The 27426-nt window shown below is 51.9% G+C and overlaps 1 protein-coding gene across 1 annotated transcript in view; it reads left to right on the forward strand.

Moving 5' to 3' along the window:
• The window catches only part of STAG3 (STAG3 cohesin complex component), a 46770-nt gene extending 19481 nt beyond the window's left edge, over positions 1-27289 (forward strand). Inside the window, exons 10-25 of the mRNA XM_070744307.1 lie at positions 15123-15202; positions 15350-15457; positions 15573-15675; positions 15767-15878; positions 18349-18452; positions 18555-18647; positions 19152-19241; positions 19369-19569; positions 21424-21494; positions 21611-21698; positions 21793-21864; positions 21946-22032; positions 24622-24793; positions 24898-25034; positions 26944-27045; positions 27140-27289. Of these exons, the coding sequence (XP_070600408.1) occupies positions 15123-15202; positions 15350-15457; positions 15573-15675; positions 15767-15878; positions 18349-18452; positions 18555-18647; positions 19152-19241; positions 19369-19569; positions 21424-21494; positions 21611-21698; positions 21793-21864; positions 21946-22032; positions 24622-24793; positions 24898-25034; positions 26944-27045; positions 27140-27289 (1770 nt within the window). The remainder of the gene's footprint in view (positions 1-15122; positions 15203-15349; positions 15458-15572; positions 15676-15766; positions 15879-18348; positions 18453-18554; positions 18648-19151; positions 19242-19368; positions 19570-21423; positions 21495-21610; positions 21699-21792; positions 21865-21945; positions 22033-24621; positions 24794-24897; positions 25035-26943; positions 27046-27139) is intronic.
• The last annotated feature ends 137 nt before the right edge of the window (positions 27290-27426 follow it).

A 27426-nucleotide genomic window follows, 5' to 3' on the forward strand; every position in this document is an offset into this window, starting at 1 on the left:
AGTAGCGACCGTTTCCTTGATTTTCTTCTTGTTGTTTATATGCTGGAAGAAACTTTCTCTGTTGTCACTGACTTTCACTAAAAGGCATTGCGTGGTTTGTTGGTTTGCAGTTTCTTTATGAATGAGGACAGATGCGAATAACGGGTTGAGTGATTCTGCTGTGTCTTTGTTGTCTGTTACTTCCCTGCCATCTTCTCTTTTTAGTGAACCGATTGTTTGTTTGGGTTTCGGGTTTTTGTGTTTATGTGTTGAAAGAAACCTGTTTTATTGTCTTTGATTTTTGTTGCTAAGCTTAGTTTGTGCTGGGCCTTTGCTGTCCTGATTTTTTCTTTGCAGATTCTGTCCGTCTGTCGGTCGGTACTCTGCCTCAGTTATGTGTCCTTCTTTCCATTTTTTTGTATTTGACCTTTTTCCCCATTCAGTTTATCTGTGAGGTCTTTGTGTAGCCATGCTGGTTTCTTTTTGATTCCGTGCGTTTCTCTTTCATCGGGATGGGCTTCAATAGTCGTGGTTTTTAAAGTCTCCCAAGCTCCTTGTGTGGTTTTGTTTATTATACAGTGATATTTGATACATAAGTTTATTTCTTTTTTCCCCAATTGAATTTAATTACTTCAATTATAATTATATAATTGCTGGAAAGTATTGAAAAGTTAAGATTTTTATGTCAGCATATATAGAGATATTTTACTGATAAGTTTACTTTTCTGTATTGATCTAAATTAGAATTAGGTTTTTTTTCTGTATTAAGACTTCTACACTGATCGGAGCAATTGTAGCTCCTTTTTGTGTTAAATATTGTATGTCTTGTCGGTCTTATATTTTAAAAAATCAGTATAAATATTTTTTTTTTAAAAAGAACTCTAGCTGATCAGATTATGGAGGCTGAAGCTAAATACCCTGATTCCCTGGCCATTTTGGGGGGGGGGGGGGGGGGGGGGGGTGAGATTTAAACAAGGCAAACTTAACCCTGCTGTTCTGTTCGGGTCGTATGTGACCCGAAGCCAAGTTTGAGTCCCTGTAAAAAATTTTCCCTGCATATCTGAAACTTGAAATTTCATGACTGTTCATCATTTCAGGGGTTCTCTCTATGAGAATTTTTTTGGGGGGGTGGGGGGCTTAGTTTTTGCTGGGCAAAAAAAGTTCCTAATGTTATGTTCGGGTCACATACGACCCGGACCGAAAACACTTCATTTGAAGTGCTTATGTTTGGTCAATTTGAAAGCTTTTTTCACTTGGAAAGTAGTCTGAACATTTCTGCACACAATGATATGAAAATTGAAATGAAAAAATTAATCCTTATTGGTTTATTTTGCACATAAATGTGCCTCCCCCCCGTTTTTGTGAATTTTTTTCAATTTATGGATAGTTTTGCTTGCAAAATCCATTCTATTTTACTGGAGTTGGTGTGGGATTGGTAGCTTGAACATTTCTGAATATAAGAAAAATATAAAGGAACTGAAAAAAATGATTCTTACTGGTTTTTTAACATCAGAAATAAGGCCTCCCCCCCCCCCCCCCGGGCTGCTTGCAATCATTTTCACTTTTTATTTTTTTATGCTCCAAATCCGAAATATTCTTTAAAATCTTAGGCATTCATTTACTCAATTTAACAATGCTGGTCATCAAAAAATATTTTTGGGGTGGTGGCTAATTGTTTTCTGGGCAAAAAAAAAAACATAACTTCAAATCTGTTTCTGTTCGTATATGACAGGACCAAAAATATTTTTTTTAGGTACCGTACTTGAATTTAATCTTTTTGAAAACTTTTTCAACTGGAAAACTAGTTTGAACATTTATGAACATAATGATATGAAAATTGAACTGGAAAAATTGAGACTTATATTTTTATTTTGATCAAAAAGCCCCTCCCCCCATCCTTTCTGAATTTCGTGTCAATTTATATTTTTTAAGGCTACAAATCCCTGAGGAATTTCCCCCCAAAAGGTTTGATATACTAAATTGAACATTTCTGAACATGAGAAAAATATAAATGAACTGAAAAAAATGGTTCTTATTGGTTTATTTTTGCCACAAAAGGGCCACCCACCCACCCCCGGCCTTGCTGTGTGCCATTATTGTCACTGTTTATACATATTTGTCTATAAATATTTGGAATATCCTTTTGAAAATCAACCACATTGTAGCCAGATAACTAATTTTATGAAAGAAATCCATTTTACTAAAAAAAAGTATGTAAGTTTGAAATTAACAGCATTTTTATATAAATTGAAATAAATTTATATGCAAAATAAACCAATATGCATCAATTTTTCCAGTTCAATTTTCATATCATTATGTTCAGAAATGTTCAAGCTACAAATCCCACACCAACTTTAGCAAAATAGAATGCATTCTGCTAGCAAAACTATCCATAAAGTAAAGACTATTTCACAGAAACGGGGGGGAGGCACATTTATGTGCAAAATAAACCAATAAGGATTAATTTTTTCAGTTCAATTTTCATATCATTGTGTGCAGTAATGTTCAAGCTACCAATCCCACACCAACTTTAGTAAAATAGAATGGATTTTGCAAGTAAAACTATCCATAAATTGAAAAAAAAAATCACAAAAACGGGGGGGCGGCACATTTATGTGCAAAATAAACCAATAAGGATTAATTTTTTCATTTCAATTTTCATATCATTGTGTGCAGAAATGTTCAGACTACTTTCCAAGTGAAAAAAGTTTTCAAATTGACCAAACATAAGCACTTCAAATGAAGTGTTTTCGGTCCGGGTCGTATGTGACCCGAACATATCATTAGGAACTTTTTTCGAACAGAACATGAGGGTTTTAAGGGAACAGCTACCAAAATACACCAAGACTCCTAGATCTCTCCCACAGTCATTTCTGTTGAGTGTGGTTTCACCCTGTTTGTATGTTTTGGGTGTAGGATTTTACTTTTCTCTACGTTGAACTTCCATTTTGTTTGTTTCGGCCCACCATACAAGTCTGTCTAGATCTCTCTGTACCCTGAGCCTGTATCCCGCCAGCTTGATGCCGTCTGTGGATTTAATGAACCCCCCCTCTGTTCCCTCCTCTAGGTCTTTGATGAATATGTTAAAGAGTCCTGGGCCTAGGGCTGATCCCTGTGGTACCCCGCTGCCTACCTCTCCACGTGGACATGGACCCGTTGAGGTCTACTTGTGGGGCGCGGTCAGTCAGCCAGTTTTCAGTCCATCTTGTTATGTTACTGTCTAGCCCACTTTACTTGGCAGAGTAGTAGATTGTGGTCCACCTTGTCGAATGCTTTGCTAAAGTCCAGGTATTAAGTCGACTGCGTTTCTCTGGTCAGTTGATTTGGTCACAGTGTTGAAGAATGAATAGCAATAGTAATATTAATATTATTAATACTATTAATGAATAGTAATATTAATAGTAATAGTAATATTACTCTGATGAGTAGTATACAGTAGTACAGGTAATCCCTGGCTTACTACTGCTACAACATCACTAAAAAAGTGACTTGTGGCTGTTTTTCACAGTTACAATCGCTGCAACATTCCCACAAACGTGGCAACTGGGTCACGTGCTCCTCTTTTGCAACCTCTTGAGAAGCGACGTCAGTGGGAAGCCAGACTCACTTTAACCAGGTTGCTAACTCATCAACTGTAGTGATTCACTTAACAACTGTGGCAAGAAATATTACAAAATGAACTCAACAACCAAGGTCACTGTAGAAGGGTTGGGCTCAGTTGTGTTTCTAAATCAAGGACTACCTGTATAGTACAAACATTAGTAACTGAATAGTAGCTGTCACCGTGGTAGTGAGCGTAGGGGGGTGACGTGGGAGGGGCACCTAAGAAGCACCCACCAGCCTCGTGGGCCGCTCCGTACAGCCGAGAGCCGGCGCTTGCCAGGGTCCTGCCCGCTGAGGCCCCTCTGGGGTGGGCTCATTTGGGGGCAGCTTTGGGCCTCGCCTGGGCTGGCCAGAGATTGGAACTGCTGCGGTCATGGGTCACACCTGCTGAACCTTTGTGGCCCTTATCTGGAGGTTTTCCAGGCTTCCCCTTTTTCATTGCACAAGAGTAACTAGGCCACATTAATTTTTGTAACTTGCATGTTGTGATTACCAAACCACCACACGATTAATGCATGCTACAGCAATGTAGAGTCAGACAACTGGGGCTAAATGATCTGTTCGTTTGTTAGATCTCTAAGCCGCCCATCCGTTTCTTCTTGACCCTGGGCCTGCCGGCATAGCCAGGTCTTCACGGCTTTCCGGAAGGTTAGGAGGGGGGTGGTGTTTACAGGTCTCCGGGGTCAGTTGTTTCCAGAGAGCTGGGGCCACCACCGAGAAGGCCCTCCCATGCAGCCCTGCCAGCTGACGCTGTCCAGTCTACGGGACCCGGAGAAGGCCAGCCCCGGGGTCCCTAATCAGCCGCTGGGAGGTCTGTGGCAGGAGGCGCTCCTCTCCGGCCTTAAGCTGTGCAGGAATTTACAAACACCTCAAATTGTGGAGACAGTTCGGGAGCCAGGGCAGCTCGTGGAGTATTGGTGTGATGTGGGTGTACCTAGGCACACCCACAGTAGCTCGCGCGGCTGCATTCTGCACTGATTGTAATCTCCAAATGCTTTTCAAGGGTAGCCCCACGTGGAGCGGGTTGCAGTAGTCGAGTCGCGAGCTGATAAGGGCATGAGCGACTGCAACTGGTGCACAAGCCGAACCCTTTGCAAAGGTTCCCCTAGCCCAGTGCTTCTCAAACAGTGGGGCAGAGCAATGCTGGGGGGGGGGGGGGGTGTGATCCTGGGAAACTTGCTTATTTTGCCGCACCGGACAATAGCCCACAGCCCAGAGCAGGAGATACGAAGTGCATATAACAAACCCTTAAGAGACACCATGGAAACCTATATGGAACAGGAGGGATGCAAAGAGAGGAGGAGGAGAGAGACGGAGATGATGAGGCAAACGTTAAGCCTCCCGAACGCTGAGACGGGGAGAGATGACGCAGCCTTTGTAGCGCTTGGCTCCACTGGGGCCACGGTGGGAGGCGAGGAAAGGCCGCGAGGCTGGCTGGGGGGCTGGAAACGTTGGCAGCGGGCAGCATGAAGGCAACTCAGTTAAGGCCTCACTGAAACCCCTTACACCCCAGTCACGCTGAGAAGCCCCTGGAGTTTTTGTATGCCCCCCCTCTCACAACAAACATAGAATAATTAGTAAAACAATTTGATCCAATGAATTACGATTAAAAGACTTTAAAAGATGCTAAAAACTTAAAAAACTAATTGAGAAACCCTCCCCTAGCCACAGCCGGGGGTCTCTGTTCCAATCACAGCTGATTGAGGACTCCTGGGGGGGTTCATTCCCCCCCTCCCCACCAAGGTTGGACAGATGGGTCGTGTCAGGGTCTCCCACCCAGATCCTCACAGCCCCCAGGTACTGGCACGTCCCACCCAGGGCTTCCCCAAGTTGGCCTGGGGTGGAGATGGGTGAAACTGGGTGTCATGGGCGTAGGGCTGGGATCCCCGCCCCATAACTCCGGAGGGCCTCGCCCAGTGGTTTCATGTAAATCATTTATGGGGAAATCCATTCTTGCAGCTTTAATTATTTCGAAGTTGGCTCAGTTATTTTATTTATTTATTAATTTTGCCAAGCACGTATTGGTGGCATCCAAAGATATAACAAGGTTTACATACATGCTACTAGTAAGAGAGAAACATGAGGATGGGGGGCGGGAGGCATGCTGGTTCCCTCACTGGCCTCTTAGGAATCGGGAGAGGTCAAGAGTGGACAGTCTAAGGGCGAAGTTTTGGTGAGGATACTACAGAGTCAGGTAGTGAGTTCCAGGCATCAACCACTGGGTTACTAAAGTCGTATTTCCTGCAGTCAAGTTCAGAGCGGTTTACTTGAAGTTTGTATCTGTTGTGTGCTCGTGTGTTGTTGGGGTTGAAGTAGTTGTTGACAGGAAGACTTCCAGAAATGTCCAGCCCTGTTTTGGAGAGTACACCCTCTCAGACAGCCAAAGGGACAGTTTGTAGTGGGGTAAATGCCCTCTTAACTGGAGCCCCAAAGAGGCAACAGAGTCTGTTATGTCCAGGCACCACAGTGGTCCCTTCACCAGAAGAACCCAGAGGAGTCCCAAAGCCCATGAGCCACGTCCCTTCCGAAATGATGTGCAGGAATTACAGTTGATGCGTAACGTTTGAGGGAGACCCAACCTTCCGACCGTCAGGCTGCGATTGCCCAAGCGCTAAACCCCCCCCCCGAGGGAACCCCAAGCCTGCCTGGCCCCCACGTGAGCTGCTTCCGAGGGTCGGTCTTGGTCTTTCTTACCTGGGCGTAGGCGTTTGTCTTCATAAACAATCATTCCATTCATCATCATCATCATCATTTTTTAACTAATTTATTGGGGGGTAATTTTAGTGATGGATATTTGGGATCAGATGGAAGGTATATATGAAATGAATCGAATGAATGGTGGGACTAACTTGCAGGATGGGTGGGGTATGGATGAGGTAAATGGTAATTGCAATTTTTATAATATGAACGGGTGGGGTGAGTGGGACGGTATGTATGGGAACAATAGGGTCAGTATGAATGCAGAATTTAGCCTACCTGGCGGTAGAGAGACAGGAGGGATGGGGGTATCTTTCTCTGGGGTGACAGAGGGCCAGAATATTCCGGTCCTGCTGGGGAGAGGTAGATATGGCGGGAGTCACGGGGCTAGCCGTTCTGGAGGAAAAAGAGATCGCTGCTTAATAGCGATCCCTTGTTCCGGTCCCGTGAGCTCAAACCGGAGCCCTGGTGACGAGTGTAATCCGGGCCCTGGGCTCAAGCTGCTGCTACTCAATGCCAGATCGGTCGTGAATAAAGCTCTCCTCATCCGGGATCTGATCCTGGATGAGGAGGCCGATCTGGCATGTGTTACTGAAACCTGGCTGGGCCCAGAGGGAGGGGTGCCTCTCTCGGAAATATGTCCAGCCGGGTTTCAGATATGGCACCAGCCTCGACCCCAGGGAAGGGGGGGAGGAGTGGCTATTGTAGCCAGGGAGAGCCTCCATCTGCGTAGACTCGTTGCTCCTGAGATCGCGGGTTGTGAGTCACTCCTTGTGAAGTTGGACTTAGAGGTTCAGGTGGGCTTGTTACTCACGTACCTGCCTCCCAGCTGCGTGTCAACAGCCCTGCCTGTGCTGCTCGAAGAGGTGGCCGGGCTGGCGGTGGAGTTCCCCGGACTTATTGTCCTGGGGGACTTCAATCTGCCGTCGCTCGGCGGTTCCTCAGGATTAGCACAGGAGTTCATGGCCACCATGACAGCCATGGACCTGACTCAAGTAGTTCAGGGTCCGACTCACGAGGGTGGACACACACCCGACTTGGTATTCCTCTCGGAGCAATTGAATAGTGGTCTGAGACTAAGGGGCTTAGAAGCATTGCCTTTGTCATGGTCAGACCATTTTCTACTGCGGCTCAACTTCCTGGCTCCAATCCTCCCCCGCAGGGAGGCGGAACCGATTAGGAGGTTCCGCCCCAGATGCCTGATGGACCCTGAGGGCTTTCAGAAGGCGCTTGGGGTTTTACCAGATTCGCTCGTCCACAGCTTGGCGGAGTCTTTTGCTGAGGCCTGGAACAAGGCTGCAGCGGAGGCTCTTGACCGAATTGCGCCACTGCGACCTCTCTGTGGCACTAGACCCCGTAGAGCTCCATGGTTCAACGAGGAGCTCCGGGAGTTGAAACGCCAGAAGAGACGTCTAGAGAAGCGATGGAGGAAGAGTAGGTCTGAATCTGATCGAACACTTGTAAGAGCTTTTATTAAGACTTACAAAGTGGCGCTCAAGGCGGCAAGATGCGTGTACCATGCCGCCTTGATTGCATCAGCGGAATCCCACCCGGCTGGCCTGTTTAGGGTGACCCGCTCCCTTCTAAATCAGGGGGGAGTTGGGGAACCCTTGCAGGGCAGTGCTGAGGACTCAAATTGCACAGCAGTATCGACTGACAATGAGTCAGTCGAGGTGACTGGGGCTAAACGTCTTTGTCCATCTGTCTGGGAGGAGTTTGACTTGGTGACACCTGATGAAGTGGACAAGGCCATTGGAGCTGTGAGTTCTGCCACCTGTTTACTGGATCCGTGTCCCTCCTGGTTGGTTTCGGCCAGCAGGGAGGTGACACGGAGCTGGGCCCAGGAGATTACCAACGCTTCCTTGGGGAGGGGAGTTTTTCCATCACTCTATAAAGAAGCGCTTGTGCGCCACCTCCTCAAGAAGCCCTCCCTGGACCCAGCCGTACTTAACAACTATCGTCCAGTCTCCAACCTTCCCTTTATGGGGAAGGTTGTCGAGAAGGTGGTGGCACTCCAGCTCCAGCGGTCCTTGGAAGAAGCCGATTATCTAGGTCCCCAGCAGTCGGGTTTCAGGCCCGGCTACAGTACGGAAACTGCTTTGGTCGCGTTGATGGATGATCTCTGGCGGGCCCGGGACAGGGGCTTGTCCTCTGTCCTAGTGCTTCTTGACCTCTCAGCGGCTTTCGATACCATCGACCATGGTATCCTTCTGCGCCGACTGGAGGGGTTGGGAGTGGGAGGCACTGTCCTTCAGTGGTTCTCCTCCTACCTCTCCGGTCGGTCGCAGTCGGTGTTAGTGGGGGGTCAGAGGTCGACCTCTAGGTTTCTCCCGTGTGGGGTACCTCAGGGGTCGGTCCTCTCCCCCCTGCTATTTAATATCTACATGAAACCGCTGGGTGAGATCATCCAAGGGCATGGGGTGAGGTATCATCAGTATGCAGATGATACCCAGCTTTACATCTCCACTCCTTGTCCAGTCAGCGAAGCAGTGGAAGTGATGTGCCGGTGCCTGGAGGCTGTTGGGGTCTGGATGGGTGTCAACAAACTCAAACTCAATCCAGACAAGACGGAGTGGCTGTGGGTGTTGCCTCCCAAGGACAATTCCATCTGTCCATCCATTACCCTGGGGGGGGAACTACTGACCCCCTCAGAGAGGGTGCGCAACTTGGGCGTCCTCCTCGACCCACAGCTGACATTGGAACATCATCTTTCGGCTGTGGCGAGGAGGGCGTTTGCCCAGGTTCGCCTGGTGCACCAGTTGCGGCCCTATTTGGACAGGGAGTCATTGCTCACAGTCACTCATGCCCTCATCACCTCGAGGTTCGATTACTGCAACGCTCTCTACATGGGGCGACCTTTGAAAAGTGTTCGGAAACCTCAGATCATGCAGAACGCAGCCGCGAGAGCTATCGTGGGGCTTCCTAGATTCGCCCACGTTTCTACAACACTCCGTGGCTTGCATTGGCTGCCGATCAGTTTCCGGTCACAATTCAAAGTGTTGGTCATGACCTTTAAAGCCCTACATGGCATTGGACCAGAATACCTCCGGAACCGCCTACTACCGCACGAATCCCAGCGGCCGATAAGGTCCCACAGAGTTGGCCTTCTCCGGGTCCCGTCGACTAAACAATGTCATCTGGCAGGCCCCAGGGGAAGAGCCTTCTCTGTGGCGGCCCCGACCCTCTGGAATCAACTCCCCCCGGAGATTAGAACTGCTCCCACCCTCCTCGTCTTCCGTAAACTACTTAAGACCCATCTATACCGCCAGGCATGGGGGATTTGAGACACCTTTCCCCCAAGCTTATTATAATTTATGTTTGGTATGTATGTGCTGTTTGGTTTTTAATTGATAGGGTTTTTAGTTTTTTCTTAATATTAGATTTGTGCCTGTACAATATTGTTTTATCGCTTGTTGTGAGCCGCCCCGAGTCTTCGGAGAGGGGCGGCATACAAATCTAATAAATTATTATTATTATTATTATTATTATTATTATTATTATTATTATTATCATTATTTATTAGATTTGTATGCCGCCCCTTTCCGCGGACTAGTGGCCCCCGCCAGGCCTGGCAGCATAAATGAGCCTTACGGAAGGCGAGGAGAGTGGGGGGCACTATGAATCTCTGGGGGAGGGAGCTGATTACAGAGGGCCCCCCACAGAGAAGGCTCTCCCCTAGGCCCCTCCAAACGACATTGTCTAGTTCAGCGATTTACAACCTTTTTTGAGCCACGGCACATTTTTTACATATACAAAATCCTGGGGCACACCACCAACCAAAATGACACTCTAAGATACTCTCCTCTCTTTTTCCATCCCTGTCTTCTCCTCCCCCCCACACCTTTTGTGTGTGTGTGTATACACACTCTTGAACCATTTCCAAAAACAGGTGAGGGCTGGGGGGGGGGGTTTCTCTCTTATTATTTGGGTGCTTTTTACCATGTGCTTTAAATCAAGAGTAACTTCTCTCTCTCTTTTGTTTCTCTTTCCTCATCCTCTGCTTCAATCATTTTGTCATTTCTCTTTTTTTCTCCCCTTTTTTTCTCTCCTTTCTCTCTTGCTTTCTTTCTCTTTCTCTCTCACACTCTGTCTCACACTCTCTCTCTCTCATTTTCTCTTTCTCTCTCTTGCTTTCTTTTTCTCTCATTCCCTCTCTTTTTCTCTCTCTCTTGCGAGGCGGCGGTTGGCTGCAAGCGGGAGCTCCAGGGTGGAGGCACCGACGGCGGGAGCAAGACGTGTTGCTGGACGCCGTACATGCTGGCGCTGCGCTGGAAATGGGCATGGGGCCACGGAGTTAGCCGTTCCAGGGGAACGAGGGACCGTTGCTTAATAACAATCCCTTGTTCTGGCTCCGTGAGCCCAATCTTGGGTACTGGTGGTGAGTGTAACTCTGGCCCTGGGCTCAGGTTGCTGCTACTCAATGCCAGGTCGGTGGTAAATAAAGCTCTCCTCATCCGGGATCTGATCCTGGACGAGGAGGCCGACCTGGCGTGTATTACTGAAACCTGGCTGGGCCCAGAGGGAGGAGTTCCTCTCTCTGAAATTTGCCCAGCCGGGTTTCAGATATGGCATCAACCTCGACCCCAGGGAAGGGGGGGGGAGGAGTGGCTATTGTAGCCAGGGAGAGCCTTTGCCTGCGTGGACTCATTGCTCCGGAAATTGCAGGTTGCGAGTCTCTCTTGCTGAAGTTGGACTTAGGGGTTTATCCTCTGTCCTGGTGCTTCTTGACCTCTCAGCGGCTTTCAATACCATCGACCATGGTATCCTTCTGCGCTGGCTGGAGGGGTTGGGAGTGGGAGGGTCAGAGGTCGACCTCTAGGTTGCTCCCTTGTGGGGTACCTCAGGGGTCAGTCCTCTCCCCCCTGCTATTTAATATCTACATGAAACCACTGGGTGAGATCATCCAAGGGCATGGGGTGAGGTATCAGTATGCAGATGATACCCAGCTCTACATCTCCACCCCTTGTCCAGTCAGCGAAGCAGTGGAAGTGATGTGCCGGTGTCTGGAGGCTGTTGGGGTCTGGATGGGTGTCAACAGACTAAAAGTCAACCCTGATAAGACGGAGTGGCTGTGGGTTTTGCCTCCCAAGGACAATTCTATCTGTCCGTCCATTACCCTGGGGGGGGAATTATTGACCCCCTCAGAGAGGGTCCGCAACTTGGGCGTCCTCCTCGATCCACAGCTGACATTAGAGAACCATCTTTCAGCTGTGGCGAGGGGGGCGTTTGCCCAGGTTTGCCTGGTGCACCAGTTGCAGCCCTATCTGGACCGGGACTCATTGCTCACAGTCACTCATGCCCTCATCACCTCGAGGCTCGACTACTGTAACGCTCTCTACATGGGGCTACCTTTGAAGAGTATTCGGAAACTTCAGATCGTGCAGAATGCAGCTGTGAGAGCAGTCATGGGCTTACCTAGGTATGCCCATGTTTCACCATCACTCCGCAGTCTGCATTGGGTGCTGATCAATTTCCAGTCACAATTCAAAGTGTTGGTTATGACCTTTAAAGCCCTTCATGGCACTGGACCAGAATATCTCCGGGACCGCCTTCTGCCGCACGAATCCCAGCGACCGATTAGGTCCCACAGAGTGGGCCTTCTGAAGTAGACCCAGAGGCAGGGTTAAGTGAGAACGGTACCTTTATTTCAGCTCAGGAAAGGTAAGTGACTTTCAGCGAGTACCGTCTGCTTTGCCTGGAAGAAACCGCTCCTTTTATACATTTGCGGTTCCCGCCAAAGCAAGAGCAGCCGCGTCTGAGCCAATCAGGAGCGACTTCCTGATTTGGCTCAGACAGCGCTTCAAAAGAGGAACAAACTATTTACAGAGATACAAGGTAGCCATTACAGGATACAACACCCCTCCCTCCTTAGTTGGTCACATCCATCACGAAAGCCATGTGACAAAATCGTCCAATCTGTGGGGTCTTCGTGAGGTTCACTCCGACCTGCACAGTTCAGTTGCTTCCTCGCTACTGACGGTGGAGGTCGGCTCGCTGTTGCTTTCCCGGCGCGGCTGGGGCCTGGTTTCGGCTCTGGCCTGTTGACTCGGCCTGGCCGGCACAACTCGGACTTTGGAGGAGGAATATGGTTCGGCGTCGCTGGAGGAGTCTCCCATACCCGATAAGTCCCTTTGAATGTCTATAAAATCGGGTTGCGTGTCAAAGTCTGTTGAAATGGGAGAGTTTGTGTCAGCGGGTTGCTCCAGGGAATTTTCTATTCGTTTCCGTACGTGGTCAATGTGCCGCTTCCACATTCGACCATCTTCCAGTTTTACAAGATATGTTTTAGGAGCCGTTTGTTTAACAATTTGCGGTTCCCGCCAAAGCAAGAGCAGCCGCGTCTGAACCAATCAGGAGCGACTTCCTGATTTGGCTCAGACAGCGCTTCAAAAGAGGAACAAACTATTTACAGAGATACAAGGTAGCCATTACAGGATACAACACCTTCTCCGGGTCCCGTCAATGTCGGTTGGCGGGCCCCAGGGGAAGAGCCTTCTCTGTGGCAGCCCCGACCCTCTGGAACCAACTCCCCCCGGAGATTAGAACTGCCCCTACTCTCCTTGCCTTTCGCAAGCTTCTTAAGACCCACCTGTGTCGTCAGGCATGGGGGAACTGAGACATCTCCCCCGGGCATATACAACTTATGAATGGTATGTATGTATGTATGTGTGTTTAGAAATGGGGTTTTTAAAATGTTTTTAGTAGAAATTTAGATTTGTTGTAAATTGTCTTTTGCACTTTGTTGTGAGCCACCCCGAGTCTGCGGAGAGGGGCTGCATACAAATCTAAATAAACATAAACAAACCTCTGTCCCAGCCTGGCCAGTTGACCAGTGCCAGCCCCACGGCCTCCAATAACCCGTCCAGCCGCCGCTGTCGGTGCTTCCGCCTGGAGCTCCCGCTCGCAGCTGACCGCCCTGCCACCTCAACGCAGCTACTGCCCGGTGCCGCTGTTGCCAGCATGGTGTATGCTGTTGATGACCACTCACAGCCACCACCCTGCAGCTACTGCTCAGTGTTGCTGCTGCCGCCACCAGGGAAGCTCCAGCCAGGCAGGGTGCTGCAGCTGCCAGAAAACTTGGAAGGCGCCAAGAAGGAAGCTCCGGTCCTGGTCTCGCAATTTTTTGCTGAGGGTGCAAAGAGCCAAAAGTTGTGAGACCGGAACCTGAGCTTCCTTCTTTGCGGCACACCTGGTTGAAAAACACTGGTCTAGTTGACGGGACCAGGAGAAGGCTGACTCTGTGGGACCTGGCCGGTCTCTGGGATTCGGCTGCGTTCTGCACCATTTGTATTTTCCGAACAGTCTTCAAAGGCAGCCCCATGTGGAGGGCCTTGCAGTAGTCGATTGCTCACCCTCCCCTCTTAATTTTAGTTTAAAGCCCTCCTGATAAGCTGAACCAGTTGTTTTCTGAAGACGTTCTTCCCAGGCTTTGTGAGGCGCCACCCGTCCCTTGCCAAGCGCCCATCGCGATGGCAGCGCAGTCCATGGCCAAGAATCCAAAGCTTTCTGGGCGACGCTAAGCCTTTAGCCAGTGGATCACTTCTAGAATTCTTTGTTCCCTTACCGGATGTTGTCTTCTCGTTGATGGCGTAGATGAAGAAACCACTTGGTGGTGGTTTTTCAGTCGGTGGTCCCTTTTTTCAGCCAGCAGTGGAGGTTCAGTGCGCCTATGGCGGCTTTCATAAATTACAAAACATTGACAACAAAGATATGGAATGTGTTGAGAGAACGTTGATCGAATGGGAAGGACCTTTTTTACGGTTTTGTGGGGTTTTTTAGATTTTACATTTTATTATTATTATTATTATTATTAATTTATTTATTTATTAGATTTGTATGCCACCCCTCTTCGAAGATTTTGGGATTTAAAATTTAGGATTTAAGATGTTATATATTGTTCTATTATATGTTGTAAGGCACCCTGTGTCCTCGGAGAGGGGCGGCATAAAAGTCCAACTAATAAGTGTTATGCCGGGCATCATGTTACTAGCCCCAATGAAGTCCGGAGTGTAAATTCAAAGACACACACTATTGTAAAGTAAACAAAGAGACGGTTTATCAATGGAAAAATATTGTACACACGCACTTTAATCAGCCAAAGTGCTCTCCCACAAACCACAAGCCTGGAATGTTGTGAAAAGCAAAAGCAGAGCAGATAAAAAGCAGCTGTGAAGACGTCACAGCCACACACACCCCTTCAAGAGTCCAAAAAACTGTACTTAACTGAGAAATATTCGAAATGTCTTTGTAAATCCTTGAGCAGTCCAAAATCAAACAGAACTCGTCTTTCTCCAAACGGAGACTCTCCCACACACGCTCTCAGCCACACTGGCAATGTATCAGCAGCCCCATTAGCCTAATTGCCCTGCCAGCCACAGGTGTTCTCCCTTATCTTCTGTAATACTTGCGCAGTTGTTCCCTTCTCGTCATAAACCAGCGCCTGCGAGCATCTATGAATCCCTCTTCTTCCGAGTGTAATGATGATGACTCACTAATGGGGTCATTAGCTCATGGGCTGCCTGTCACTACCCCATCGTCTGATCCTGCTTCACTCCCAGAGTCTGCCCTTGACCCAGAAGCCTCACTGTCCGAAGCTGTGGCCAACAAAACCGGCCTCTGATAATGTGAGGACGCTCCCAAACCGACCCCCACAGTCCTCGGAGCAGGAGCTGGCCCAGAGCCAACCACAGCAATAACTAAATAATAAATATAAAGGAAAAAGCCAGCGAGCTGAAACATTTCTGTCTGTTAATTAGGGAAATGTACATCAGCTGCTTTATCAAGGAGATTCTCCTAAAGAATGGGCAGTGGCCTTCCAGTGGGTGCCTCTTGTTTCTCCACAGGAGCGGATGGTGTCCATGGTGCTGGACAAAGAGGCCCAAGTGGCAGCGGAAGCGGTGCGGCTGCTCACCCTCATCCTCCAGTAAGTGGGGCCAAGGGGCCCCCCCCCCCGAGGGGACGGCTGCTCCTCCCCATCGACCTTCCCTGCCCTTTGCCCTTCCTGCCGTGGCTCGGAGGTGCTGGGGGTCGGCACCTTGTTCACGGTCACTCAAGATCGGTCCCTGTACAGAAACATGGAAGGCGCGCTCACTGACGCGGACTGCGAGAGGGTTTTCCCGCTGGTCTACGCTTCCAGCCGCCCTGTGGCTGCTGCCGCAGGTGGATTTCTATACAGAAAGTGAGTAGGGTTCCCCCCCTGCCCCCCCTCCCCAACCCAGTGCATCTGAGCATAAACTGTTGTGCGCAGAGGTTTCTGACTCGAGCTCTCTGCCTCCTGATGACGGGGCCTGCAGGTTCTTGGCACCTGAGCTGGAGGGCAGGGCCAATCTGGGGGGCCGCCAGGAGGGCACCCGTGTCTTCCTTCAGTTGCTTTTGGTCTTCTTCATCGAAAGCCAGGTGAGCGGAGCCTCTCGGGGAAGGCGGGGGGTCCTGGCGGCCCTTGGCCAGGCTGGTTTCAGGGCAGCGCTTTGTCCTCCGCCCACACCAGTTGCACGACTACGCCACCTACTTGGTCGACAGCCTGTGGGACTGCGCCTCTGCCCCGCTGAAGGACTGGCCGGCGCTGACGGGCCTCCTGCTGGAGGAGTCCCCCACGGGAGGTGAGCAGAGGGCTTTGGCCCACGGGCAGCGGTTGACCTGCTAAACGAATGGGGGCCCCGGCATCCCGTGAAAACTGACCCCTTGCCTCCTGGACACAAGCGGCTTCAACTCCTACTCCCAAAACGTCACTACAGAGCAAATCACACCAAGACAACCAGACACAAGGACATCACTCTGCTAAACACACAATTCCCTCGCCACTGTCAAAACTATTTACTAAGACTGCGTTCTATTACTGTTGTCTTCTCATCACTCCTATCCCCCTCCCCCCCCTCCCCCCCCCTCCTCCTCCCCCCTCCTCTCCCCCCTCCTCCTCCCATTTACAGCTGCAGGACTCACAGCAAAGAGCAAAACTAAATCAGAGTCCGAGGCGACCTTTCCCTCAACGTTCCCAGTTATTAGCACACCTGGGAGGATCTGAGGTTGAAGCCCCGGCCTCCCCACCCCCAAATGTCCATCACGTTGGCAGCCCCTCCCCCCTCCTGCCATGCAGGTATGGAAGGGTGAAGTCAAAGGACGGCCTGGACCCTCTGGGAGGAATTTGTGATGGCTTCAGGTAGAGACCCCTCCCACATTCCCACAGCTCAGAATGTATTTTAAAACAGCATAAAGTGTGGCAGACCCCAAACCCCCAACTTCAGTGGCTTCGGCCCGAGGGTTATTTGCACCCTACAACTATAATTATGTGTTGTGCTTTATGATTCTTGAGACACATTTCTTTTATGTACACTGAGAGTGTGTGCACCAAAGGCAAATCCCTTGTGTGTCCGATCACACTTGGCCAATGAAGAATCCCATCTATTTATCCACATGAGGAAAACCCCTTAATCCCAGCACCCATGTGGACTCAGTCTCAGCCACTTTACCCACGCGGGAACGGATGGGATGGGGGTGGAAGCATCCCTAGACCAAACCAAATCCAAAAATGGATCCCAGGGGATTCCTGGCATTTAGGCAAATCGGTCATCAATAGATAAGATAGAGACAAGCCAGGTTTATACGTCAGAGACAAGGGGAGACCTGAGAAAGAGGCCAGAAGGCCAGAAGGCCAGAGCATCCAGCAGGGAATAGCCATCAAGGGACCACCCAGGAGGAGGAGGAGGAGGAGACGGCCCTCCCGCCCACAAGGGTTCTGGCGTTTCTGACCTCTTGTGCAAACCTTCGGTCATTCTGAGCTCCATTGCTGTAGTGACGGGAAGTACGTTATGTTCTTTAGTTATGTTCCTCTTCATGCTGGGAAGAAACTGTGCACACTGGTACATCTGCTCTTTGGGTCATTGAGAAACGTGGTAGTAAGAAGATTTTTCCGTGGTTGTAATTCTAGCAAAAGCATATCGTGAAATTAAACAGGAAACTGAATTATGGAAGGTTTGATATAAATGTGGGAACAGTAATAAACCTTGCATGAGACTGGCCAGGGTGCTGGGCAAGAGGGTCATCCCTGAAAGCAAGGACTTGCAATGATCTCTTATTTATTAAAGGTATTTAGGGGAAATATCTGAGGGGCTTTTCAAGAAGGCTTGGCTGCTTATATTTTTAAAAATCTGCTTATTGAATCCAATTAAAAATGGGTTAAATTGGTGCAGTGTAATTATGCAAATTTAGGGAACAGTGGCCACACAGTTATTTATTTTTATTTATTTATTCGTTTGTCCAATACACAAATACATAAGAAGAAAAGCAGACATGTACTTAGAGGAGAGGATACGTGAAAGGAAGAGAATACAGTGGTCCCCCGATTATCGCGAGGGTTCCGTTCCAGGACCCCTCGCGATGATCGATTTTTCGCGAAGTAGCGGTGCGAAGTAAAAACACCATCTGCGCATGCGCAGATGGTGTTTTTACTTCCGCCGCAGCAGCGAGGAGCCGAAGATTGGGGTTTCCCCGCCGCCCACGCAAACTCCTCGCTGCTGCCGCGCCCGCCGCTTGTCCGCCGCCTGCCTGCCCGCGCGCGCGCCCTTCGCCCGCCCACGCCCTTCGCTCGCGCCGCTTCCCAGCTGAGTCCTGAAGCGAACTTCCGCATTTGGCTTCAGGACTCAGCTGGGAAGCGGCGCTGGGGTCTTACCGGCCGCCCATGCAAACTCCTCGCTGATGCCCGCCGCTCGCCCTCCCGCCAGCAAGAGGGGGAAGACCCAGGGAAGCCGCCCAGCAGCTGATCTGCCCGGCGCCATCTACGCATGCGTGGCCATAGAAAAAAAGGGCGCGCATGCGCAGATGGTGTTTTTACTTCCGGGTTGAAAAATCGCGATATAGCGTTTAGCGAACATCGAGAACGCGAAACTCGAGGGATCACTGTATGTATATATATATGATAAGTGAGGGAAAGGAGAGACAATTGGGCAGAGGACGGAAGGCCCACCGGTGCACTTACGGACGCCCCTTTGAGGCGATAGAGGGTGATGGCTGCGTCACGAGGGCTCGTTCTCTGCGCTGGATGCTCCGCAGCTCAGTTGCTGTGTCGCTCAGCAGGTTTGGGCGACCAAGAGGAGAGCGGCCTCATCCTGATCTTGGTGGCCAGCATGCGGCAAGCCACGGAAGGACAGCCGCCAACCGGCAGGGTCTCTGGGAAGAAGGTAACCTTCCCTGCTGCTGCTTCTTTCTCCTCCTCATTCTCACGGAACGCTCCCTGCCACCTCCTCCTCCTCTTTCTCCTCATTCTCCTCCTCCTTCGTCAGGTGTTTTCTGCTCAGGAACGCAAAGCGCAGTCCGAGGAGCGCCTGAGGCTCACGCAGCATTTTGTACCTCTGCTGCCCCAGCTGCTGGCTAAGGTGAAAGCGTCCGTCCCTTTCATCTTATTTTATTCAGGGGGGGGGGGGTTATGCTGCCCTCCTCTCCTTGGACTCAGGGCGGCCTTGAGCCAATGGTGAGATGTGAACCACTGACCTGCAGATCTAGCAGTCAGCTCCACGAACCTGCAGTACCGCACTCTACCTGTTGCGCCACCCGGGCTCTCACTAAACGGGAGGAGAAACCAAGGCACTGACGTCTCCCTGGCAGGTGGCGGCCCTGCCCGTTGGCCCTGGGAGGCTGCTCCACGTTCTCCTTCAGCGAATGTGACAGGGAGAGGGGGGCGGGAGAACTCTGTGAAAGCCATTGAAGCCACTTGGGGGCCTCTGTCTGTCGCCTCAGAGTCCCGGTGGCTGATGCTCTCCTGGCAAAGGGCAGCATAATTAATAAATAATAATAATAATTCATTAGACTTGTATGCTCTGCCAATCCTGCTCCGCTAGAGCCCCCCGCCCTCAGACTCCTCTGCTCTGTCCCGCCGGTAGTTCTCTGCGGATGCCGAGAAAGTGGGACCCCTGCTGGAGGCCCTGCGTTACTTCGACCTAACTCACTACAGCTCATGCCGCCTGGAGAAGGTAAGAGGCCCCCTCGGTCACTCTCCCAGGGGGGCTCTCCCCGCAAAGGTCCGAATCCCTCCCCCGCCCCCACCCTCCGGGCTTGGGCACTGCCGGGGGGGTGTGACTCTCTGTCTCCTGCCCCCAGTACCTGGTCCTGCTGCTGAGGCAGCTGAAGGAAGTGGTGGAGAAGCACAGCAGCGGTGAAGTGCTGGAGCCGGCGTCCCGGGCTCTCCAGCTGCTCTGCCGCACAGAGTTCGCTTTCTACGGCCGCGTGGATTTTGCTCGCAGCTGCATCGTGGACTACCTGGCGGATAAATTCGAACACGAGGCTACTGAACTCCTCCAGGTAGAAGGACTGCCCCCCCCGCCCCGTGGCAGGCATTTAGGCGCGAATGAATTTCCAGAGTGGGATGATGGTCAGCAGCCTCCATCCGTTGCTCCTGGTCTGGCCCTCTGGTGCTTTGGGAAACAGCCTGGCCCCCTTCCTCCTCTCTGGGGCAGCCCCTCAAGTATTGGAAGGCGGCTCTCCCGTCTCCCCTGGTCCTTCCCTTCGCCAGACTGGCCCAGTTCCTGCCACCGCTCTTTGTAGGATATAGTCTCCAGTCCCCTGGTCATCCTGGTTGATCTCTTCTGCGCTTTCTCTGGAACCTCAACATCCCTTTTATAGTGTGGTCACCAAAACAGGATGCAGGACTCTCGGTCCGGTCCAACTGAGGCTTTATAGAAGGGTTTCCGTACCTCCCCAGCACTGTTCCTTCTAACCTGAGCAGCGCGCCCCAGCGCAGCCATCAGGAACCTGTGGCGCAAAGATTTTTGAAGCCGCGCAAATAAATCCGGAATCGCTGGCTCGGTCGCTCGGCTCAGCTGCCCTTTGTGCCTGCGTCTCCTCCACGAACGCAGCGCCCGGAGCGGTTGCGGTGGCCAGTGTGCCCGCTGTGCCATCCGATGTCCCATCTCCGCCTGTGCCTCTCCCACGGCCCCCAGCATGGCTGGCCAAACCCCTGCTGACCTCCCCGTGAACGTGGTGCTGGGCGGTTTGCTGGAAAAATGGTTCCGGAGAGCAGAGGGTGCCGGCTGTGCAGGGGATGCCTCGCGAGAGAAAGAAAGAGGAGCTGGCGGGCGCTTGGGAGAAGTACAACCAGGCCTTTGGACTCAAGCAGCCTTGGTCCCCGCAGCGCTCGACTCGGAAACCAACGGCTCTCTCCCTCCTGCCCCCGCCTGGGAAACGCTGTGCTGAGCCAGGGGATTCTCGAGGGCAGAGGGGAGAGTGCAAGGGGTGTGTGTGAGGGGGTGTCGGCCCATCATACCCCTCCCCGACTCCTCCGCCCTGTGTCTCAACAGGAGAGAGCCCGCACTCAGGATGCTATTCCCAGGGGATCGCGCTTTCAGTAGCGCAGCCTACCATTAAAACATGGCGTCTGGGGAGGGAGGGGAAGGGAGGAAGGGAGGAAGAGAGAAAGAAAAAGAGCGAGAGGAAAGGAAGAGGGAGGGAGGAATAGAGAAAAAGAGAGGAAGAAAGGAAGCGAGAAAGAGAAGGAAAGGGAGAAAAGGAGGGGGAGGGAAGGAGGGAGAGAAACAGGGAGGAAGGAAGAGAGAAAGAGCAAAAAAGAAGGAAGGGAGAAAGAAAGGGACGGAGAGAGAAAGAGAAGGAAAGAGGGAAGGAGGGAGAGAGAGAGAGACAGGGTGGAAGGAAGGAAGAGTTAAATAGAGAGAGAAGGAAAAAGGGAAGGAGGGAGAGAGACAAGGGAGGAAGGAAGGAAGAGAAAGAAAGGGACGGAGAGAGGAAGAGAGAAGGAAAGGGAGATAACTATTATTAATAGTTGTGCTTTTGGTTTTGCTGGTTGTTTTAGTTGTAATAGTAATAGATTTTGGTTTTTATTAATTTCTTTTAATAAAAAAGAAGGGAATTTCCCCCCCTAAATTAGGAAAAATTTGTACAAGGGTCTTTTGTCTCTTTTAAGAAGAATGCCTGGATTTGTAAGAGGATAATGGTATTAATTGAAGTATAAAATAGGAGAATCACATAGTGGGGGCTCAGCCGCTGGAGAGAGCTTTTCCAGAGAAGGTTGAGGGGCCGGTCAGGGACGTCGGTGTGGAGGCTCCTGCCCTAGGGCTGCCCCCTCCCCCCCGTCTGGCTTTCTCTGTCCCTGGAGGAGGGGGGGCGCCTGGCAATCCTGTCTCTGTTTCTGTTCTCTGCAAGTCCTCGTTTTCCGAGAGGGAGGAGGTGTTCAGCATGGCTTCCACCTTGAGGCGCATTGCTGCCTTCCACAGGTGAGAGGAAGCTGCTCCGTCCCTGCTCTGCCTGTGGACGCCCCCCCCCCTCCTCCGCACCAGGCCTGGACGGAGGCACGGCCAAGGACTGGCCCTTGTGTCCCTTTCGCCCACAGTGCCCACGACTTGACTCCCTGGAGGTTCTTTGAGCCCTGCGTCCAGCTCCTGCGCCACCTGCTGGACACGGGCGAGGCCTGCGAGCAGGTACCGGGCCAGGAGCAGTTGGGGGCCCTTCCTCCTCGCTCCCCCCCCCCCGCGTTCCTCTCGCCTGCCTGCTGCCTCCCTCCTCCCCTTGCAGGTGGTCAGGCCGGCCCTGACCTGCGCCCACTTCTCGCTGCTCTGGGAACTGTGCCTTTGCTCGGCTGACCAGGTGAGTGGGGGTGGGGGGTGAGGTCAGTTGCTGCGGCCCTCCCTGCCCGGCCTTCACGGTTGCCTCCCCATCCCCCGACAGCTTCCCAGCCTGAAGGACAAAGTGGCCTCCTTCTGCGCCCTCTGCCAGAGCTTCCTGGTGGACGTGGAGCCCTGTGTCCAGGAGCAGGTGAGGGGCCTCTAGAGCTGCCCGGGGGGGGGGGGGGGGGAAGAGGGGGGAGAAAATACCTTTATGATCTTTAGTTTGGACTTGTGAATTACCTTTTCATCTAATAATAAGTCTTTGCATCGTGTGGTTTTATCAGTCTGCGGAATATTTTCCCTTCTTCTGTTGTCCATACTCTCCACCTCCACCGTCTCCAATTCTTCATGAGATGTTTTTGATTCTTCCCCAATACTCTTTACTGCTTGCTGGGTTTTATTTATTGATTCCTGGATCTCTTGCCTTGTCTGTAAATTAGTTATCGGCAACTAATTGTCAATAAGTGAGGACAAATCAAGGGTCCTTGGTTGATGGGATTCCCTTCCAGAAGAGGTTGTGACAGCTGTCAGCCTGGAGAGCTTCAAGGCAGGATGAGACAGATTCAGGGATGCCGAGTGTATCATACGTGGTGATTGAAATGGATGTATAGTCTGGAGGACAGAAGGGAAAGGGGGGACACGATCGAAACATTTAAATATGTTAAAGGGTTGAATAGGGTCCAGGAGGGAAGTGTTTTTAACAGGAAAGTGAACACAAGAACAAGGGGACACAATCTGAAGTTAGTTGGGGGAAAGATCAAGAGCAACATGAGGAAATATTATTTGACTGAAAGAGTAGTAGATGCTTGGAACAAACTTCCAGCAGACGTGGTTGGTAAATACGCAGTAACTGAATTTAAACATGCCGAATGCCGAACCCAAACTTTTGCCGAACTTCCGGGTTTGGCGTTCACGGCGGCACGTTCGTATGGCGAAAAAAGTTCGTAAGAAGAGGCAAAAATTTTCCGAACCCCGGGTTCGTATCTCGAAAGGTTCGTATGACGAGGAGTTCGTATGACGAGGTACTACTGTATATCCATCCTAAGATAAAATACAGGAAATAGTAGGTCTTTTTCTGCCGTCAGTCTTCTATGTTTCTATGTCCATGTGCCGCCTCTATGTTGGTTGAGGCAGGCAGGATTCCCTTGGGTCCCATTGGTTGGGGGTCCAGGGAAAGGGAGGGTCCTGCCTCCTCTTTCTGCTCAAGATCCCCCCATGGACAATTGGGGGCCACTGGGTGACACAGAATGCTGGACTCGATGGGCTTTGGCCTGATTCACAGGGCTCTTCTGAGGTTCAGCATTCTGTGTCCCACAGTGGCCCCCAATTGTCCATGGGGGGATCTTGAGCAGAAAGAGGAGGCAGGACCCTCCCTTTCCATGGACCCCCCCCCAACCAATGGGACCCAAGGGGACCCTGCCTGCCTCAACCAACATAGAGGCGGCACCTGGACATCCGTTTCAATAACTTCTGATACACTTGGCATCCCTGAATCTGTCCAATCCTGCCTTGAAGCTCTCCAGACTGACAGCTGTCACGACCTCTTCTGGGAGTGAATCCCATCAACCAGGGACCCTCTGGGTGAAGAAATATTCCCCTTGATGTGTCCTCGCTTTCTGACCTGTGAGCTTTAGGGAGGGGCCCCTCGTCCTTTTCTATCCCATGCAGGATTTCATACCCTCCGGTCAAGTCCCCCCTTCAACGCCGTCTTTCAAGGCTGAAGAGACCAAGGCCTTGCAACCTGGTTTCCTGAGGGAGGGGTCAATTCCCTCGGTCATTCTTGTGGCCCTTTTTTGCCCCTTTCCCAGTTCCATTCTATCCTCCTTGAGGTGACCAGAACTGTACACCGGACTCCAAGTGGGGTCTCACCTTCGATTTGTACAGAGGCAACACAACCCTTGCCGACCCGTTTTCGATTCCCTTCCTAATCCTGCCAAGTGTGGAGTTTGCTTTTTTTGCTGCTGCTGCGTCCTGGGTTGACCTCTTCACTGAGCTGTCCACCAAAGCCCCAAGATGGGGGAACTGCACAGTGGGGTTGGGGTGGGGGGGGTTGATTAACAATAGATCCCACTCCCCCCATTTCGCTCACCGCCCTCAGCACGTGTCCTTGATTTTGATCTTTGGTTTTAATTTATTCAGGTTTGAATGTAGATTCATTTTTATGTCTGTAATCGTCCCAGAATCACCTGATGGCAAGATGGGCAGCCAATACATTTTATCAGTAAATAAGCTAGAGCTGAGGTCTTCTTAAGGGTCATCTCCCTCGGTTTGCTGTTTGGACAAAGGGTGTTTGAAAGAACTCTGGCTGCCTGGTTTTCTTCTTGTGAGTCCCCAAAGGGTGTGTACCTTGTGTGATGAAAATGCCTTCATTTCGTAGCACAAGGGCAGATGCAAACATAGTTTCCCCCGGGACCCTCCTAGACCCCCGGCCAGGTCCCAAAATGCCAGAGAATTCCTGCCACTCTGGCCAGCATGAGACTCTTGGGCAGTATCCACATACCACCGCCAGAACGCCTCACCAGCGGTCAAAGGAACAGGGGTTAACACGAGAGCAAGCATCCCAACCGGGGCCCAGCCAGGCCGCTCCCGCCCACACCGGCAGAGCCAGCCACCAGCAGATACACCGGGAGCAAATCAACCCACGGCGTCACCGTCACTCGGTGATATGAAACACCTGCCAGGAGACACCCCCCCAGCTGGCCCTTTTCGTTCTGTCCTCCTCTGTCCTCCTCTGCAGGCCTTTGTGCTGCTGTGTGACTTGCTCCTGGTCTTCGGTCCACACCTGGCGGACGGAGGGAGCCCCCACCTGCAGGAGCTGGTCTGTCGCCCAGAGCCTGCTCTGCAGTCGCAGCTGGCTGGTTTCCTGGTGGACCGCGTCTTCAACCACAACCACGGCCAAGAGGAGGATGGTGGGCATTCCATATCCTTGGGATTGGGGAGGTGTGGAGTGGGGCTTTTGAGTGGGGGGGCACTGATGCCCCCTCCCTCCTTTTCCATTGGCTGCTGGACTCAGCGAGCGAAGGCGGCGGAGAGCGTCAGGTGGAGCAGCTGCACCAGCGCCGCAACTGGCTCTCTGGGTTCTGCAAACTGGTGGTCTACGGGGCGCTGGAGCTGAGCGCGGCCTCCGACGTCTTCAAGTACTACGCCAAGGTAGGCGGGGGGGCAGGGGCACAGTTAGCTGAGTAGCTGGACAGGCCTGAGACACACGGGGGGGGGGGATCGGCTGAGCTTCCGGAGGAGAAACCAGGGCCAGTATTGACCCGGGGGAGGGGGAGCGGGGGGGGAGGGCCCCTTTTCCAGCAGTGAGAGAGGAGAAGCCATCCAAACAGGGAAAAATTCACACACACACCCAAAAAAATAAATTTAGCACTGGCCAAGTCAGATCCCGTGAGCTCACCAGTGAGTCGCTACGGGTCCTGGAGAGCCGATCGGGGGGGGGAGGATTTATTTATTTCATTCATTTGACCTCTGTGCTGCCCAATCCGGAAGGACAAACAACAATAAGAAGTGGTCAAGAAAAGTAAATCTGATGACTGAAACTCGTGTTGGGACAACTCAACAACACGCGTGCGTTCCAGTTCATCCACAATCATATCCATACAGACGGTCAAGCTAGTTGTTGATTTAGGACATCGGGGGGAGTTGATTCCATAGAGCCAGGGCGGCAACAGAAAAGCAGCCCCCCCTCCCCCCACCCCGAGGTCTCACCGGTCTTCATTGCTTGGCCGAGGGGACCCGGAGCAGATGTGGTAGATAAATCCACAGTAACTGAATTTAAACATGCCTGGGATAAACATATATCCATCCTAAGATAAAATACAGAAAATAGTATAAGGGCAGACTAGATGGACCATGGGGTCTTTTTCTGCCGTCAGACTTCTATGTTTCTATGAGGGGGCCGGCTCTGTGCGCTCTTAGGGCCCTCTGGGAGCCCCGCACGGCTTTGTAGGTGATGCAGGTGACCCTTTGAATCGTGCCCGGAGGCTGATGGGCAGCCAGTGCAGCTGGCGGAGTGCAGGTGTTTACATGGGTGTACGGAGGTTCCCCCCTGACAACTTGCGCAGCTGCATGGCCGGGAAAGCGCATTGGCCTGGACATATCGGATGCCGATCACCATGGCAGCAGCAGAGATGTCCCCCTGCTTTGCTCCGGCCCTTCCTAGGGCTGCTCGTCTGGGGCAGAAGGGAGGAAGGGCCTGTGTCTGATGGCTGCGCAGAGTTTGAGGAAGAGCGAACGTTGCTCCTAAACTTTAAGGGCTCGTGGAGGTCGGACCAGGTGGTCTCAGGACCCCCGAGGGGAGAACGCAAGCGGTGGTGGGCCTGCAGGCCTTTAGAGAGGGGCCGCCTTCCGCTGACCCAGAGAACGTGGTGTGGATATAAAAGCCAAACCTTGAACTAAGAAAACCTGGTCTAAAGAATTTCAACTTCAAAGCCTCTTTGGACAAAGTGATCGGGGTACAGGTGGTTCTTGATTTGCAGCCACCGTTTGTGTAGCTGCTCTTCAAAGTGTCCCTGAGAAAATGGACTCACAACTGGTCCTCGCAGCTACGGCCGTCACAGCTTCCTCAGAGAGATCAGAGTGCTTGGCAGCTGGAACGAGGGCACGGCGGTTGCCGCGCGTGACCCTCCGGCTTGCAAAGTCTGGGAGAGTGTGTGTGTGTTGAGAGGGGGGTGGAGGGCAGGTGGGCATGATCCTGGCGGAAGGATTGCAGGGATGCGAGAGGAGGAAAGGGCCCGACGGCACTTTGCAGGTCGTCCAGCCCCGGCCGTGCGCTCAGTAACTGTGGCCAGGAAGGTCGCCCAGCCAGGCGTGACTCCCCTCCACGACGGCCTGACCCCCAGTTCTGTGGTCAGAAGCCGGGGACCGCTTCTCGGGAAGGCCACTCGTTGCCCAGAGAGGCACAGAGCTGGGAGGAGGAAGTGCGCGTTTGTGTTTTAAGGAGCGTAACACTTGCTGCGCATGCTGGCGTGTCCCTTTCCCCACTCTGCGCCGGCTGCGGCTTCTCCTTTGACGTGGTGAGCAAAAGGATACGCAGGCGCCCCGTTCTCCCTTTCGCCAGTTCTATGCGGACTACGGGGACGTCATCAAGGAGACCCTGAACCAGACCCGCCAGATTGACCGGACTCGGTGGGCTCACACGCTGCTGCTCAGCCTGAAGCAGGTGAGGAGGAGGAGGAGGAGGAGGGCGTGGTGGGGGGCGTCGTCTGCTGTAAAGGGGGGCGGCGTCTGCCCAGCCGGCCTCTCTCTGCCCCCAGTTGCTGACTCAGCTCTTCCTGGAAGAGGGGCCTGGCGCCACGGACTCAGCCGCTTTCCAGGAGATCCGGGACTTGGCCCGACGGTTCTCTCTGCTGTTTGGGCTTCACCCGCTGCAAAACCGCCCGGCCCTGATGGCTTTGCACAAGTGAGGGCGCTCATGGAGGGGCGGGTGGGAGGGAGGGGCGCAGGCGGCTCGGCCCTCCTCACCGCGTGCCTTCCTTCCACTTCCTTTTATCTCCCTTCCTCTTCCTTTCCTCTTCCTCCTTCCCCTCCTCTTCCTTCCTTC

The sequence above is a fragment of the Erythrolamprus reginae genome, chromosome 3 (assembly GCF_031021105.1).
Source record: "Erythrolamprus reginae isolate rEryReg1 chromosome 3, rEryReg1.hap1, whole genome shotgun sequence".
NCBI lineage: Eukaryota > Metazoa > Chordata > Lepidosauria > Squamata > Dipsadidae > Erythrolamprus > Erythrolamprus reginae.